This window comes from Tachypleus tridentatus, chromosome 8 (assembly GCF_004210375.1).
Source record: "Tachypleus tridentatus isolate NWPU-2018 chromosome 8, ASM421037v1, whole genome shotgun sequence".
Taxonomy (NCBI): domain Eukaryota; kingdom Metazoa; phylum Arthropoda; class Merostomata; order Xiphosura; family Limulidae; genus Tachypleus; species Tachypleus tridentatus.
This window is the reverse complement of record NC_134832.1, coordinates 122,529,535-122,547,341: the sequence shown is the minus strand read 5'-3', so window position 1 is coordinate 122,547,341 and position 17,807 is coordinate 122,529,535. Positions and strand designations below refer to the sequence as shown.

Genomic DNA, 17,807 nt, shown 5'->3' with positions numbered 1-17,807 from the left:
CACAACCTGTCAATGAAATCTTAATAATATCACATACTTCAACAACTTTATCTCATAACACCTGTATATTGCAACCTGCTAAAGAAATCTTAATAATAATCTTCAAGAAGTTTATCTCATACTTTCACAGATAAAACTTACTTATGATTATTATTATTCATGATTATTATATTATTATTCATAATTGTTTGTTAATTGACATTGCATAATGCAAAAGGCTGGTCTTGTGTTTCACTTATAAAGATCTGAAATAGGTGAAAGGTAATGTACTCTGACTGGTGCTTGAAACCAGAACCTTTGTCTCACATTAATATATGGATACCAAAGTTCCATAGACTCTGTAACTTAGTTCAAATTAAAGACATTTAACTTCCATTTACTTCGTTATGCTATACATTACACTACTGACTAGAATGTTAAATTATTTTCATATTAGTATAAAACTATCTTAAAATGATAATAAAATATGTGTTTACTTACGCAAGATAAGGAAAGAACTCGAAGAAAAAGATTAAGACCTCCTAGTGGTTAAAATAAAAAATAAGAGGGCATAAAAACTTTGAGCAGATCAAATTATAACAAATTTTAAACATGCTACAAACATTATATAGAAAGAAAGAAAAACACATGAAGTGAAGAAAACTGACTGTATCAAGCTATGTAAAATTAACTGTGCTACCTGTGACAGCACAAGTTGATGTTGGAACTTTTCAACAAAATCCTGCAGAAATTTCAGGAAGTTGTTAAGGCCAACCAAACCAGAGAGATAACGCAGAAGAAAATATCCCTGTAGTGATTATAGAATAACAATTATATTACTTTGATTTAAAGACTAGCTCTGTTTAAGCACATAAAGAAAAAATTCAACTGATAAACATTGAGTTCGATATATTTTGGAAATAGCATTTCAAAAGCTTTACAAAGGAAATAATAACTTTATTCAAAATATTTTGTTATAAGTACAGCTAAGGCTACTATATCTGCAAGTAAAAATTATCAATAATTATATCCTGAATTGCACCTTCATTAATCTTTATGAAACTACAATAACTTGATATAAATGTAATGATCATTTAAAAGAAATGTAAATCTTTTAAAACTTACATACACTTCATTTAAAAAGTGGATAACAATAAAAAATAATCCCTCTATAGCATAATAAAATTCATGGCACTTCAGATCATGTGTCTAGTCTGACAGAAAGCAGAACATCTTGATTTTAATGTAATACTAATAATTAACATTTCAAAAGGTCTGAAGTTTTGTAAAAGTGGTAGGTTTTGTTGAAGTTCAATACTTATTTTCTAAGTTTTTCAAAAATTATAATGTACTGAAACAAATATTAAAACCAAACAAGTAAATCTACTCATGAAGTCTCTTATTTTCATTTCTGAGAAAGTCATTAACAAAATAGCATAATGTTTTTTTCTATTGCATACACCTTTTGTTTTTATCAAAATAGCTTATAAAGCTTTAGCTTTGGGGCTAAACATTAAAATTCAAAATACAGTTTACCTTCAAGTAATGAACCTGAATGAAAGTTTTATATGGATTCATTGCATTCTTCACAAAACTTCCTCCAGTTTTTTCTTCACTTTGCAGTTTGCTATTCATTCTAAAAAAAACAATATTTTATAGCTAGTAGTTCTTTAATAATTGTTAATCTAGACAGGGAAATAAACACAATTGGAAAACATGAAATAAGTAACATCATTTTTATCTTTCTTATTTTCAATAAAATTTAAGTGTTAAATTTTATGTTTAGAGGAAATCATACAATTGTGCTAGTGTAATTTTGTGTTTTAAATGTTTTGTTCAGGTAAAATAAAAAAGTTTATAATATTTATACTTTAGTTACTTTGGTTAAAGATAGATGATAATAAATAATATATATATATATATATATATATTTAGGACTTGCTTCTGTGTTGATGCCTTTTGCTTTTGGAAGCCATGGTTTAAGTAACCCTAATATATTTTTTTTTTCCTAAGCTGGTAGTGCAGAAAATAGTTAATAGAGTTTCTAAGAAATGGATTTTGGAGCACAAAATCTTGTATCATTCACTATAATAAAATGTCCAAAAACTAAACACTATAACTTATACGACTTTTAAAGTAAGCTATAAATAGATTTAAAAAGTTCTTTAAATGTTGAAAACAGAGAACAGGCCTCGGGAACCAAAGAATTTCAATCACTTTACAGGTATAAATCAAAAAGAGGAACCTTGACATTTATACAAAAAAGAATTAGCTCTTTTAATCATTTATAAACATGACCATTGTACATATGTTTATGTACTTTTCTTGAAAGAATAATACAAATGAGAGGGGTTTCTCTGCTGGATTTTATATTTTTATTGATATGTCAGCAAACTGAGAAAGCAAAAAGGTCAATTTTGAATTCTTGCTTGTAATTACATATAGTGTGTGTTTCTAACTGTTTGGACACTTTGAAGGCCATATCATTGAAAATATAAAATCTAGAGGGGGGAACTCAGAGCATAGACAAATTAGGTGATACAGAAAAGTAAAAGACAAAAATTTTAAATAATTCCTTTTTAAATTAAGAAATTAAAGCTTAGGTAAATAAAAATTTGAATTATTAATTATTATATGATTATAATATATATTTTATTATATTGATGATGGAGTTCTTTAACTATATTTTGAATGTAACTCTAAAAGATCACACCATGTTTGTCCTTGCTACAGAGAGAGTTAACAGTTCTGAATCTCACTGAAATCATTAGTGATTCATACTTTCCTGTATAATTGTTTTATTGGTTACTAATCTCAGCAAAATCACTTTTCAGCATACCTATGTCATGTTTAACAGTTATAAAACTCAGTAAAATCAAGTGTTTCAATTTTCCTGCATAACCTTTACCAGTTTATTACTGACTTCAGTGAATTTAGTATGAAACTGTACTTGACTGATGAATTTTCTTTTGCTGCCTATATTTGTAACAAACACCTCAGCAAATTACAAAATAACCCACCTTCTGTTTCACAGCTGCTGACTTCAGATTATGACTAACATTGAATAAATGTCAGAAAATGTAGCAATAACCTACAGTTTAAAATTTAATGTTTTTAGGTCTAGAGCACATAATTTCCCTTTAATTAATGTTTTACAAGTTCGAAGTTCACTAGCTACAAAAAAATACATTAAATGCAAAGATGAAGCTTCTGTAATATATTCATAATATCTTACACACCATTCAATTTTATTTTCAAGTATAGAAAGATTAAGTGTGATACTATTTTCATGACGTAGCACTGGAAAATTTTGGGGCTGTCAGATGTAAGTAGCACATACACTTGTATTTATACATTACAAGAACAATAATTTTGTTTTTTGTTTTTCTTTACAGATGTTTACTCTCTGAATCTGTTTTAAATCCTTACAGCAAGTATGGAATTGGTTACACACAATTTATAATACGATACGTTTTACGTTAGATCTACCTAAGAGTTTGGAGATCCTCCTCAGTATTCATCAACTCTGCCTTCAGTATTCGTAACCGCAGAGCATATTTTAGTTCATTTTGTTCTTTTTGTTCCTCTTCTCTCAACTACAGCAAATAAAATAGCACCAAATAAGCCTATAAACAACAGTACAAGCAAACAAAAACAAAGCTTCAGAAGAATATATATACAAGACTTTTAAATATTTCAAGAATATAAACTATAAAATATTAAGAATGATAATGAATCCCCGTTTATATTTTGAAAGTGTATTTGACAGATAATGTATGACAAATAGAGGTAGAGATTTCTTTCATGGCCAGAGTTTTTATAAAATGTCATTTGAAAACCATGAAAAGCTTCAGTTAATTTATGACAAAACAATACTAAGTTTTGCACGATTTACTTTCAAAAAAATAAATGCATTTTGCAAATCCTTTCAAACTGAAATAATTATTAAAGAGGAAGCTTTAAAATGAAATCCCTTAAATCATTACTATAAAAACTTCATATGTTAATAATTTTATGTATCATACTTAGTTTATTTAAATAAAAGTATATACACATATGTAATATTACAAAAACTACAGTATTTAAAGTTCAGACACACAAACCTAGAACATTTTAATAACATAAAGGAACATGCTGATGTACTGTCTTACTTGAAGTACCAGTGCATGAAGTATGTCTTCTAGAAATGTGGCAAAACCCTCACTAATCCATTCCTCTGTCCAATCAAAAGCTCCAATCAGAAGTCCAAACCAGCAGTGTGCAATTTCATGTGCTAGCCTGCTGCACATGCTTCCATCTCCAGCCAATAAGGACTGAGAAAGGAAAATCAAGTTTGGACTGTAAAATGGAAAGAAAAGGAAGCATCAAACTAAACCTAAACTTATTTATTCTAATACAGCTCGTTGAAATTATTCTAAATAACCATGAATAATAAAAAACATATGCAAAACTTAATTACTACACACATCTAACTACACGTAAAAATTACACAACAGACTTGTCCCTGTAAATTTTCTTATAATTATTAATGAGTAAATAAGAAAAAATTACATGCTTAAACTAGTAGCCTGTACACGTTTGAAGAGACATAACTTAATATCTAATGTGTATTACTTCATAAAATGTGACATACTCAGCAAAACTACCAAATGAAAAGAGGTATAAATTGATATACTTTAAAGTTAAATAGCATCAGACAAACACAGCAGTTCCCAAACTGTGCACCGCGGCAGGGGCGATGAGAGGGATTTTAAATTTTTGAGGCAAACACAGCAACATCAACATCTGTTGGACACTGTGTGAACTACTAGCTCAAGGTGGTTCACAATTTTAACATTAGATCACGCTACATTCCTTTCAATGATGTTCTCGACTGTTTGAGATATGATTATGTTTACTTGTACTTTTAGCTATACCAGTAACCTTTCGAACTTTTTCATTTTTTAGATTTTGCATATAAATACCTGTCAACTCTCTGGGTCTGTCAGTAATCAAAACACTGAATGGTTTTGTGGTCAAGTGTCTGAGAGGTCTACCAATGTTCAGTGAATTATTTTGTTGATTTTTAGTCCTTCTGCATAAAAATGGAAAGATTTTTAAACATTAATAAGACTTGTAGGAGTGAAGAAAAGAATGGTGAACCACAGACCAGTGGCAAAGTTGTGAAGAAATAAAAATATTGGAAATATGATGATAGTTAATCTAGATTTTGCCTTTACTTCAGTAGATGTCAATCATGAAGAGTACCTACAGTGTGTATTATGTCTAAACGTTTTGTCTCCAGAGTGCATGCTTACAAGTAAACTAAAATGCCACTTAAAGACCAATCATCCTAACATCACTAGCAAATCTCGTGATTATTTTACCAGAAAGTTAAAAGAATTGAAAGAACAAAGAGGTACATTTTTGCAACAAGCATCAATACCAAGCAATGCTTTGCTGACATCCTACAAGGTGGCATATAGAGTCGTGAAATGTAAAAAGCTTCACCTCATCGCAGAAGAACTGATTTTACTGGCTGCAGTGGATATAGTGAACATTATGGTTGATGAAACAGTGGGAAGACTGCTTTCAAAGGTGCCTTTATCCAACAATACTATCTGTCATAGAAACCAACACACAGCCAAAAATCTCAATGATCAGCTAATTGAAAAAATGAAATGGAAGGAATTCGGGTTACACCTAGATGAGGTGATGGATAGTAATATGGATGCTCATTTGATTTGCTACACACAGTTTGTGGATGGTGACAAAATTGAGGAAGACCTCTTTTGTAAAAGTATCACTGCAGGTACAAAGGCTCAAAACTTGTTTGAGATCCTTGACACTTTTATGTGTGAAAACATGAAAACAACTTAGACTGGACTAAGTGCATTGGCATTTCTACCAATGGTGGTTGCTCTATGTCCGACGGTTATGGAGGATTGCAGACACTTATACGAAGCAAAGCTCTTGATGCACTATGGACCCACTACATAATCCACAGGGAAGCCCTTGCATCAAAGCACCTGAGTCCTTCACTGAACCTAGTTCTGGAAAGGGTGTTGAAAGTGGTGAAATTTATAAAAACTTAGCCATAGAAGGTGATTTTATTTCTAAAAACTGTGTGATGATATGGGATCTGAGCACACATCTTTGTTACATTATTGTAGTTTGCAATGGCTCTCCTGTGGGAATATGCTGTCCCGTGTGTTCAAATTGCAACAGGAACTCCACTCTTATCTCATAGAAGAAGAACACAAACATGCTAAAAACTTCTTGGATACTGATTTTTTGTTAACATTAGCATACCTGTGTGATATCTTTCAAAAACTGAATGTGTTAAATCTCTCTCTGCATGGAAGCAACATGCACATTCTGAAACTTGCAGAGAAGGTTCAGCTTTCAGAAAAAGTTACTACTACAGAAAAGAAAAATGAATTAAGATGGTGGCAAAGACTGCTTTCCTCTGTTGCAGCAGTTTGTTACATCCAATGATTTGATCCACAAACTAAAATCTGTTTCTGAGGAGCACCTAACACAGCTCAGTGACTGGTGTGAAAATTACTTTCCAGACAATATGGAGAAATTTGCATGGATCCAAGACCCATTCAAGGTAAAGGCCCCATCTCAATTTGCCTCTGCAGAAGAAAAAAATCTTATTGAGCTGTCTTGTGACAAGACTTTAAAAACAAAATTTGGCAGCAAAAAAATAACTGTGTTTTGGATATCAGTAAGAGATGAATATTTGCTGCTAATGCTAAGGCTCAGCAAATCCTAATTTCATTTGGGACACCATGTATCTGCGAAGCTGGATTTTCAGCAGTTACTGTGATAAAAAGCAAGTACTGCTTGATCATCAGTGTTGAACAGGAAATAAAGGTGGTGGTGTCTAATCTGATTCTAAGTTTTGAGAAGCTGTGCAGTGCCCAACAGGCACACACATCCCATTAGTAATTGTCATTATTTAAAAATGAAATAAAAATATTGTTTTTATTTTCAATTTACATGTATTATTCTTTCAAATAGCTACTAAGTTGTTAGGGCATAAATACTTATTAAGTATTAAGTTGTTTGAACCTAACTACTTAATAAACAGAACTATTATGTTTTTTTGCCTATGGGTGTCATGAAAGAATTGCCGAGACACTAAGGGCACCATGAACTGAGAAAGTTTGGGATATGCTGGACTAATAAAAAATATTAATTTCCTATTAGTAATTTTGTAAGAAGGAAATTTACACATATTGTAAAAGACCATGCTATTATCTGTATCATGTTCAGATACTTTTGCTTTTCACACAAAAAAACTGCTGCTCATATTTCTCATATTATATAGCATTTTAATCACTAACCAACCTTACTAGCATCTTGTACTTAATTTATAATTGTGTCAAACTCATTTGACACAAATATTCCATTAGCATTGCATATTCTCAGGTCTAAAATATTTTACTACAAAATATAATGGTTAAATTTTAAGTGTTTATTGTTCACTAATCCACAACAGAAACTTTCAATATTTAAAAAAAATGTGATAAAAAACAATACTGGTACTTATAGAATTAAACAATGAAAGAGCTAAGAAATAAAACTGTCCTAAAAAGTTGTTTATCAAATACAAAAAAAAAAAACATTAAATTCAACCAAATCAGATATGTTGTCATAAGTATAGTAAATAAAAATTTGTAACCTTTTAAAAAGAAAACTTCCCAAGAGAATCTTACCATATCTATAGAACAGATAAATCACATTGAATATCTAACTATCATGGAAACTCACAATGATGAGCTGAGCACCATTGGAGAAAGTTAATAACAATAGTTGATGCAGCAAAAACATTGTGACAAGGAATTATCAAGAGATTTATGTTAGGTTGTTTAAATATATACAATAGGGGTCATGACAATTGTAAATATGATGTGCAAATTTTGATCTCTTGTGACAAAAATCTGTCAAGTAATTCAATGACTATGTGCTTTTGACTTGTATGAAACTGCTCCAAACCACTATGGCACAATACAAACAATAAGGTTTTGGCCATATCACTGAGCTGCTCTTTGATCCTGATGCTATAATGTGGCCAGTTGTTCTCACAAATCAAGTTTCATGAAAGGAAAAACAAGAGCAAATGTAGGTTTTCAAGATTCAAAACTTTAATGAAAATATTCACACTTACTTGTATAAATAAAAGTATTTTCTATAGCAAAATTTCACATAGCCATAACTGTATAGGCACACTGATACACATTTCCATGAAGAGTACGAATTTTCTCAGACCAGAATATTGAACAACTTTTTATTAAACAGTTTGGACATGCATTTCACCATAGGCAGTATTTCAGGGAAATTAAAAATACACTGTAAAATTTAGATGTAGAATCCATACCTTGCCATTCCAAGGCTTCCAAAACATTGTGGCATCAGCAGTAGATCCAATTTAATAAAAGGGTAAACTCCTAAAAGTTGCTGAGTTACATTCAAACACTTGAGAAGATACTGGCCAAACTCCTAAATAACAAACAACAAACTTAGTTTTGATGGAAAAATTTGTAAACCTTTTCCAAATAATTCTAAATGATAATACTATTTATTAATTCTACTGAAAAATATTTTTATAGAGTTCAAATGAATAAAACTGCACAATAAGAGAAAACTACTATTTATTAATGTAATTACCTGGAGATAATCACTGTGTACTCTAATAAAAACTCTTTACCTAGAATTGCTTTTTATATATTAACAAATTTTTTATTACTTTACTTTTAGTGTGTACAGATTACACCTAGATCCTAGTATGTTTTAAGACAAAACTATTTTAATGTAAAGTAAAATTCTATGAACTGTAAACACATATAAACAATGGAATATGTATTATTCCCCTTTATTCCTGTAAATTACATTATGGTTCACCCACAAACTGTATTATTTTTAATGTATGCACTATAAACTTTTGTTTCATAAAGGATCCTCAACCTATAAAACAATGTACAATACACACACATATATAGATACATACATACTTAAGACACTGATTTTATGTTAACAAAAATGTTTTGTTTCAGATGAATTTATGATGTATAATTTCCTTGGTATTGAAAGAAATAGCACCAACAAAACATTCTTTTAAAATATATTTAAAATAATCTTTTTGTTGAATTTGATTATTCTCCTTATCCTGTACACCTTGATCAAATTTTACCAAAATCTACTATTGTACCTTTCTAAAATTCTAAACTTGTTTTGAAATTTGAAGATACCAGTGAAAATCACTGATAGCTGTGGTTATAATTTTTTTTTCTCATAACTGCATTATACACTATAAAATACTGCCATCTACTGGTACAACATATGTTTCTTTACTTTAGAACAACAATTAAACAGCATCTCTGTACATGTAATTATTTGGGGCTTATTATATAATCTAATTAACTTTTAAAATCAACAAGTCTACAACATGCCAAGCTAAACTTACCTTGTATGTTCTCTCCAAGAGTGACTCTGGTGAATATATTTTACATGGTACTTGTTTCACTTTAGCTTTTATCCTGAAAAAATAAGCCTTTTATAAAAAAAAATTAGCTTATTTGTAAAGTGGATCATTATGTCAATATAGTGAGTATTTGAGTGATATTGTGTTTTAGTTTTAGTTTCATTCCAAAAAAATGTAAGTTTACATTTGTTTACACTTACCACTCACAACAATAATATCAAGTAATTTTTTTATATATATTACAACAGAATTTGAAATCACACTTCTCTGTACTATTATCAATGAAATGCTTGTAAAATTACAGGAGAGAAATAACTTAAGCTTCTCATGTTAAGCTTACATACAAGAAGGGAAAGAATAAGTTTTAATATGGACAAGAGATCTAGCAATTTTTTAATTACAGGTATAAAATACAGAGGTGCACAAAGCTTAATATTTTAAGTCTAAATATAGTGTCATTGAGACAAGACTAAAACAAATTTAATAAACCATGTGTCTTATAAATAATGATACCTGCATATTAAAGTACATGTAAAGGAAAGTTGATAATGTGCTTTAGTAAGGATCTAAATGTTACTATGTAAATTAACAGTAAGATACTGTCATTTCAAAATTGATATAATACACTTATAATAATGCTAAAGGAAGTATGATGACATTATTTAAAAACAAATAAACAGAATTATACAAAAAGATTCTAAGATTTTCTTAAAACACTATGGCATTTACATATGACATTTAGTAGTGAAGAGTTCTTTAAACTCTGTTGTAGTTTATTTCCATAATCTATTAATTCAAAAACAAAAATTCACACAAACTATCAATTAAACATTTATTTTCCTTCTAACTCATGTTCCATTTATTTTACACTATCTACTAGTTTGGCAGCTCTTTCTTAAACCCTTTTCAATAAATTAATATCATTCTCATAATATAGTATTAATGCATTCTGCTAAAAAGGTATATTGTAAGTTCTATATGTAATGTGAAATAAGCTCATGATGAAAATTTAAAATTTGTTACACATCTTAGTACCTTCAAAGCTCTTTATGTTGCTTTACTAATCTCCTTCTTTAAAGAATCAATAATCCACCGACCAAAATCCTTCTACTCGATGTATCATTTAAAGGAGACATTCTCAATTATCAACTCTATAACAACTCATCAATAACTCTTGTTGTCTCATATGCATAATCTCACACTTATTTCACATAAAATTAAACTGACATTTTTCTCTATTAGAGGCAGTTGGTCCAAATCCCTATTAAATCATTTGTCCTCTTTCTGCAGACTTTTGTTGTCAGAAAATGTTTTCATGACAGAAATAACAATTTTTGGAATATCATTAACATCATTAAAAATAAAATGTCCATTGAGGAACGTCACTAATTACTTTTATCTATTTTGAATACTCTTCTCTCACCCCATGGTTCTATAACTTAAAAAAAATTACTGATCCATTTTCACACTTTCTTAAAATTCCATAATAATGTGCTTTAATCAATAACATCTGTATAGAAACAGGATGAAAAGCCTTTTTATAAGCAAGGTAAATTGCCTCAATACATATACATAACACCAGTCCAAAACTCAAATGTTTTTAATAGGTTAGTCAAACATGACCTTTCTAATTGAACTCATGTTGATTCAAAGTATTAATTTTTTTTACTTTCATATGCTTTACAGTTTCATATCTAATTATAAATTCAAAAATTTTACAAACATATGATGTTAAGCCAATGATTTCCTGGGACTAGTTGCAAGCCTTTTTCAGATATAAGACATATATTGGCACATTTACAATCCAAAGGAACACAAGTCCATTGATTTCTTGTAGATTATAAAGAGAATGCCAATTCAGTTGCACACTTTTTAAAATGTGGTAAATTTTCAATATCCTCTTCTATAAAAACTGATTTAAAATACCTCACTATATCACAAAGAGCTATAATCTCACATCTACCGCCATGTAAATTCCTATGCATTCTATAAACCTTACACAAAGTTCCCCCCTACATAGTGTGTAAAGCTATGATGCAATCATTGTTGTGCTATAGTTCTCCACCAACATGAGGATGACACATCTTCCATATAAAGTAATCCCCATAAGCACCAGCACAAGAATATAGGCTCATTCTTGATGAGGCAAACTAAATACACCAAAATTGAAAGGTAAAAGCTGGAATGGGGCAGAAAGGTGAGTACCCATCTGAAATACATGTTCAGGTAAGGAAGATGTTAATTTCAGATACACTATTCTCCTCTCTGCACTACAGAGCTAGAATCCTAGAGTGAAGATGGTGAAGGAGCTTGAGCACAAAAAGAAGGTATCAGGTCATCCCATACGTAATGCCAGAAAATTTAACACAGAAAGTGCATCATCATTTCTGTCTTTGTAGAAGGCTTTAATGGCTAAAATATGTAGTAGGACATGTATAAAAATGTTCAGGCAAATAAAAGAAACTAGCCCAACTCCATTTTCTCACATCATTAATCAAATAAACCCTTATGAAGATGGATGTGTGAGAAGCATATTAGGCATATAATGCTTTATGACTTTAAAAAAGGCAATAGAAACATTCAAGGTATTTATGGTACAGAGTTTCTCAATGAAAAAAATGTCAAAGTACAGATCAGGTAACTCCAGCTTAAGTGTTGTGCCATGTTCAGGTTGTCCTGTTAAATTTAATGATGACTTGCTGCTGGCTGCACTTGATGAAGATTGTGCTGTAACAGTTGAAGAACTAGCACAGAAGCTTAATTCAACCCATTCAACGGTTTATCATCATCTGCAACAGCTTTAAAAGGTGTCAAAACTTAGAAAATGGGTCCCCCATGATTTGACAGAAGCCAATCTCAGAGCAATAGTGAACATTTGCACTTCTCTGCACTATCATACATGTAACTCATATTTTTTGGAGAGGTTAGTGGCTGGAGATAAAAAATGGATATGTTATAAAAAGTCTTATTAAGCGTTTAGTGGGATATTGTTGGTGTGATCCACTTTGAGTTGCTGCCGCTCAGTGTAACAATTACATCAGGCTTCTGTTGTCAGCAGTTAGAGCACTTGAATGTTGCACTGAAAGAAAAGTGGCTTGCTTTGATCAATCGTAAAGGTGTTGTGTTACACCAGGATAATGCACAGCCCCATACAGCAATGATCTCATCTGCAAAGATTAAAGAGCTAAACTGGGAAAAACTTTCAATCCTCCTTATTCTCCAGACCTTACCCCATCTAATTATCATATATTCCAAAGTTTGCAGAACTATCTTGATGGAAAAGAGCTTGGAACACATGAAGATGTCAAAACTACCCTTTCTACATCCTTTTTGTCCAAACCCCAAGCATTTTATAGAAGTGATATTCAGAAGCTTGTGAATCATTGGCAGGAAGTAATTAATTATATTGGAACATGCATTATTTATTAAGTAACATTAAAAGCATTTGAAATCCTTTCTCTTTTTCTGAACCTAAAATCAGACATTACTTAAGGGATGACCTTATACAAAGATTAGTACAATTCTATTTAAAACCTCCAAGCCAGAAAACAGTTCTTGTATCAATTACTGATTCTAATCAATTAAGAAAACTAAATGTAATGGATTAATTTCAATACATTTAAAAGTTTTAAAACCAACTAACATTTTTTGTTTATAATACTATTACAGGTAAAAAACAATATTCTAAAAATAATTTATATCAACATCTTTCTTTGTATGGCAGACAGCTGGAAATTAGATTTCACTTTTTTTAAAAAAAAATTCTTAGCATTCACTTCTATTGGAGATGTTTTATGGCTATTTGTCATATAGAAAGGAAGAGTCAACATTTTCATATGTCAAAAATGTATTTCCAGTAATACTTACTTTCTCTCACACTTTAGCTTTATCCTCACAAAGTTTCTCTTCCCTGCCCACATAAGCATTAGTATGAATCTTACTTGCTTGCACCCCTATCCCAGATCTAGGTGAGTATTATTTGAAATACTAAATGTTAACTTTCAAAACACACTTAAGTTAGCAAATCCCACAATGACAAGGTGGAGGGGCTTTTAAAAGCAAGATCCACACAGAAAACATATTCAGATAAGAGATGTGTACAAAAATGAGATAAGTTAATAGTACATTAGAGGGTTCCATTCTACTTCTGCAATAGGTATGCTCTTTGCCCATACAACATGAAATCTAACTACTAGGCAATAAAAGCTAATTGGCCACAGAGGCAAAATCCTAACATCATAAGAGGAACACAACTTCATCCAGGCCCCAACTAGAAAGATGAGAGCTCACATCTTATCATTGGAATAAAAGAGCTGAGAACTGCTTTGTATGTGATATTCTTTAGTAATGGTGTATTACTGGAACCAAACCTGCATGTCAAGCCATTGAAATTATGAAGAAAAGGCAAGTAACAGAAAAGTAGACAAACCCTCATACCAACCTGAGAAAATGTAAAATGCAACAAACCAAACTCAGAACTACAGGACCTGTTATTTTCACTCAACCTGAAGAAACAGAGATTACCACTTTAGGATTACAAACAGAAACCCTAATTCCCCAACCTCAGAATGTGGAACAAACTAAGTTCAATCAATGGCACATTTCTTATTGTGTACAGTATAACTCCTATCTCATCCCAGTATAGTGCAGAATTTTGAGAAGCTGAAGACCGTGTGCTATGATCATAAAATAAAGATAACGACCATACAGAGGATCACACACAATGCAACCAGATAGGGAAGAGTCAACTCTGAACTGAAATTATGAAGAGACTCCCATGAAGGTTAAAAAGGACTGCATCCAGTTTTGCTCTTTTATCCTTGTGTGGAATAATGAGTTCAAGCATCACTCAAGAGGAATAGATCTCTGTCCACCACTCCAGTGGAGTGGTAAGGATTTCCATGCCCTGCTAGAAGAAATGGGGGGTCATGTTGGAGATTCTGAGGAACAATGCTCTGGGGACAATGCAATAGGTGAACCATATTTCCTATTTAGAAAAACAAACTATCCACATTTTATTAAATCCTGGGGTCAGCAGTAATAAGCAAAATCCATTTAAGCTTTACTCATGATAGTCAACGAGAGGTGGAAAATGCACAAGGTGGTCCTATGGAACATCCTATCTCAACAGAGCTCAAAAACTACCAGGAAATTGTTTGTCAATTTACTAATAGCTAATGCTGATTTGGGAATAATCATACCTGACCAGGCAACACCTATTACAGAGTGGGATCCAAAAGAAAATGACAAGATGGTCTCTGAAAATTAAGAAGAAAAAACTGAAGTTATTCACTTCTCTTATAAACTAGCTGGGATACAGAGAACAGCCACAGGAAGTATCCAAAAACCTTTCAATAAGGCAACTGCCAAATCACATAATTAATGACATCTAAGTGTATTAGGTATATTCCACATACCAGCAGGCAACACAACCAAGCCCCCAGGGACATTGAAATATGATTAATTTGATGAGTTGAGACTCCAAAAAAAGTTTTTGTTCCACCAATGAAAGCTCAGAGTAAGCAATATACACCATCTAATAAACAATAAACACATCTGTCAAATTGACAGGGAACAAGTCATGTGACACTTCGGAATCTCAATGGATAAAGAAACACCTCAAACCCTTTAGTGCATTCAGCATAATATCAAAAAGCCACAATTGGACAAAGGTGATCTGAACCCAGTGTTCATAAAAATGAGAAATGATGGGAAGATGAAGAAGAAAGAAAGCCTTATTTCCTCTAACCACTGAAGTTTTAGAAAGAAAGAACCTGTCAGGATACAACAAAATATAAGTGGAAGGGTAAAGATTCCTGTGAATTGCATAAACATTCAAATCTCAGTAGCTGTTAGCCAACAAGAGAAGAAAATGTCCTAAGAGAAAGGTGATATAAAAAACTGAAATCATAGGTACAAAAGGTGAAGGAGATAAGGCATGGAGAACCACCAAAATATCCCAGTTAGGAACCTGGAAAGGACAATGAGGATGGATAACAAAAAAAAAAAATCAGAAGCAAAGGAAAACATGGGGACTCAAAAGCTTTATGTATTTTGGAAAAACAAAAAGCAGTTGAAAAAAGTGCCTTATATAGAGAAATAGACACAGGTGCCAAACCTTTGTTGAATAACCATATCAGAAATTGGAAAACATGCAGCACAGTGAGACAAGAAGGACCAAAACCATATCTGAGAGACCAATAACAATAAGCAAACTCTTCCTGTTGATAAACATCCTATGAAGAATGCCAAATGGACCATGTTAATAATGATGCCACCTGATATGTCAATCCCTGATGTCATGCAACAGAGAGCAGAAAAGTCATGTGTAAAGCTTGAAAATGGTGGTTACGAAATGAAGAATGTCTGACTGCAGCTGAAGTAAGAGTGATGGTTAGAGAGGAAGCAGAAGCAATCTGTACTCCTGAAGATATTGAAGGAGTGTAAACTCAGGCTGACCCGACCAATACAGTGTTACCAGAAGAATTCAACAGGAGGAGGAGCAATTCAGTGCAATAACCTTGGTTAACAGATTATTTAAATGTTTAAAGATGAAAACCCATCCAATCTTGGCTGAGAGCATTTTGTGTAAAAAGCTAGAAGGTGAGGGACAGAAGATCAAAAGCAAGGGAGCTGGGCATTCCAATGCATGGTGAGAGCATTCATCTGAGGTATCCTAAGACAAGAGCATATCCAACAAAGCATCCATGGATGAAGCATACATTCTATGGGAAGATCTCTATTGGGACAATATAACTGACTGGCTACTAAATTCATAACACTTGTAATGTGACAAGCAAGGAGAACAAATTATGATTCTGGACCCAAAAGAGAAGATCCAATGTCTGAAAACAAAGAAACCTTGAGTAAGTGTCCCCCTTGATTAGAAATGTAGAACACTACAATGGAATTGTCCAGATGAAGCTATACCACCTTCCCTTGCAACCATTTAAGAGCCCTAGACACATCTTATTCAACTGAAAGAAGCTTTAAAAGCTTGATGTTTAGAGAAGATTTCTCTTCTGTTCAGAGGCCCTTGAATTCCATATCCTGTATCCAAGCTCCAAATGGTGGCATCAGGCCTAAAATCCCAAACTTGAAAAAGAGAATCTAACCTTTGAGATTCACACATGGGTCTTCCAATGGATGGATAGCTAATGCATGGAGGTTTAATAAACAAGGAGGAAAAGACATTCAATTGATAATTATATCTCCAATAATGCACAGCAACATCTAGCAAAGGGGGAAAGACTGGATAATCAGTATAACAAACTTTTCTCCAACAAAGAAGAAGAAATGTCATAAGTCACAGGAGAAATGCTCAAGACATTACAAACTTAATGTACTAGTTGTAAAAACAGTGCAGGAGGCAGGATGTTCATCTGAGGCTCGAAATTAATCGTTCAAACAAAGAAACGAGCCAAGTTATAAGCTCCAATTTCTTATCAATTCACCTCTAATATCATGCAAGTTCAGTTTTTGAGCTGACAGGAGAAGAAACATCAGACATTATGTAAGACTCCACCTCTTTTCATACGGGAAATTGTATGTGCTCTGAATAAAGGGTGCCTCCCCTTATGCCTGGGTAACACTAGATTCCAAAGTCAGCAGAGTTGGAGCACTATGAGAAAAAGTGTAAGAGATATTAATGGGAGAATTGATACAATTTTTTTTTATAATTTCTTTTTGTGGAAAATACAAAATAGACAATAAACTCAAAACCTAATAAGACAAGTCAAAAAATATTGTCCAAAGCATTTGTATAACTAAAGTTATAAAACATGTACATAAAACTACTGTTGTAATATTCTGCCATCATGAAAAGTGAACAAGAAGTAAAATTGGGGAGCTTATATACAGATCTGGAATAAGGGTGCATTGATGTAGATGGAGAGAATCATAAAATGTAACTTGTTATGGCCAAAGAAGAAAAACTTTTGTCAGAGTAAAACTAAAGTGTGTTCTGGAAGTTAGTCATTTCTATATCAGACTATCTGAATAAAGTATAGTACATTTCTACAATAACAACTAGAGTATGTAAAAACAAAAGAAGCTATCCTTAAAAAGAAAAGTTGTGAATACTCAGAAATGTTTCCAGAGAGGCCAAGATTGTATTCCTTCCAAAACCCAACAGCAAGAGCTAATGTGGACACTGGTAGTTCCACCTTAGTATAGTAGTGGTATGCCAGTTTATCTATAAATTTGGGAAGACTTCATTAATTATAAATCAATAGTAGTTGCATTTTCTCAAACTCATTAAACATATGCAAGTCCTGATGACTTAGTACATTTCTTAAATGGGGTATTCGTATCAAATGAAACCAAACAGAACAGCTTTTGTTGATCCTTGCTAGTT

General features: G+C 32.0%; 1 protein-coding gene across 1 annotated transcript in view; it reads right to left on the bottom strand.

The window, feature by feature from the left end:
* The window catches only part of LOC143223374 (aminopeptidase O-like), a 66,214-nt gene that overhangs the window by 32,753 nt on the left and 15,654 nt on the right, over nt 1-17,807 (bottom strand). The window contains 8 exon segments of the mRNA XM_076451280.1: nt 481-521; nt 680-787; nt 1,516-1,615; nt 3,469-3,575; nt 4,131-4,317; nt 8,348-8,469; nt 9,434-9,506; nt 17,534-17,645. Coding sequence (XP_076307395.1) covers nt 481-521; nt 680-787; nt 1,516-1,615; nt 3,469-3,575; nt 4,131-4,317; nt 8,348-8,469; nt 9,434-9,506; nt 17,534-17,645 — 850 coding nt within the window.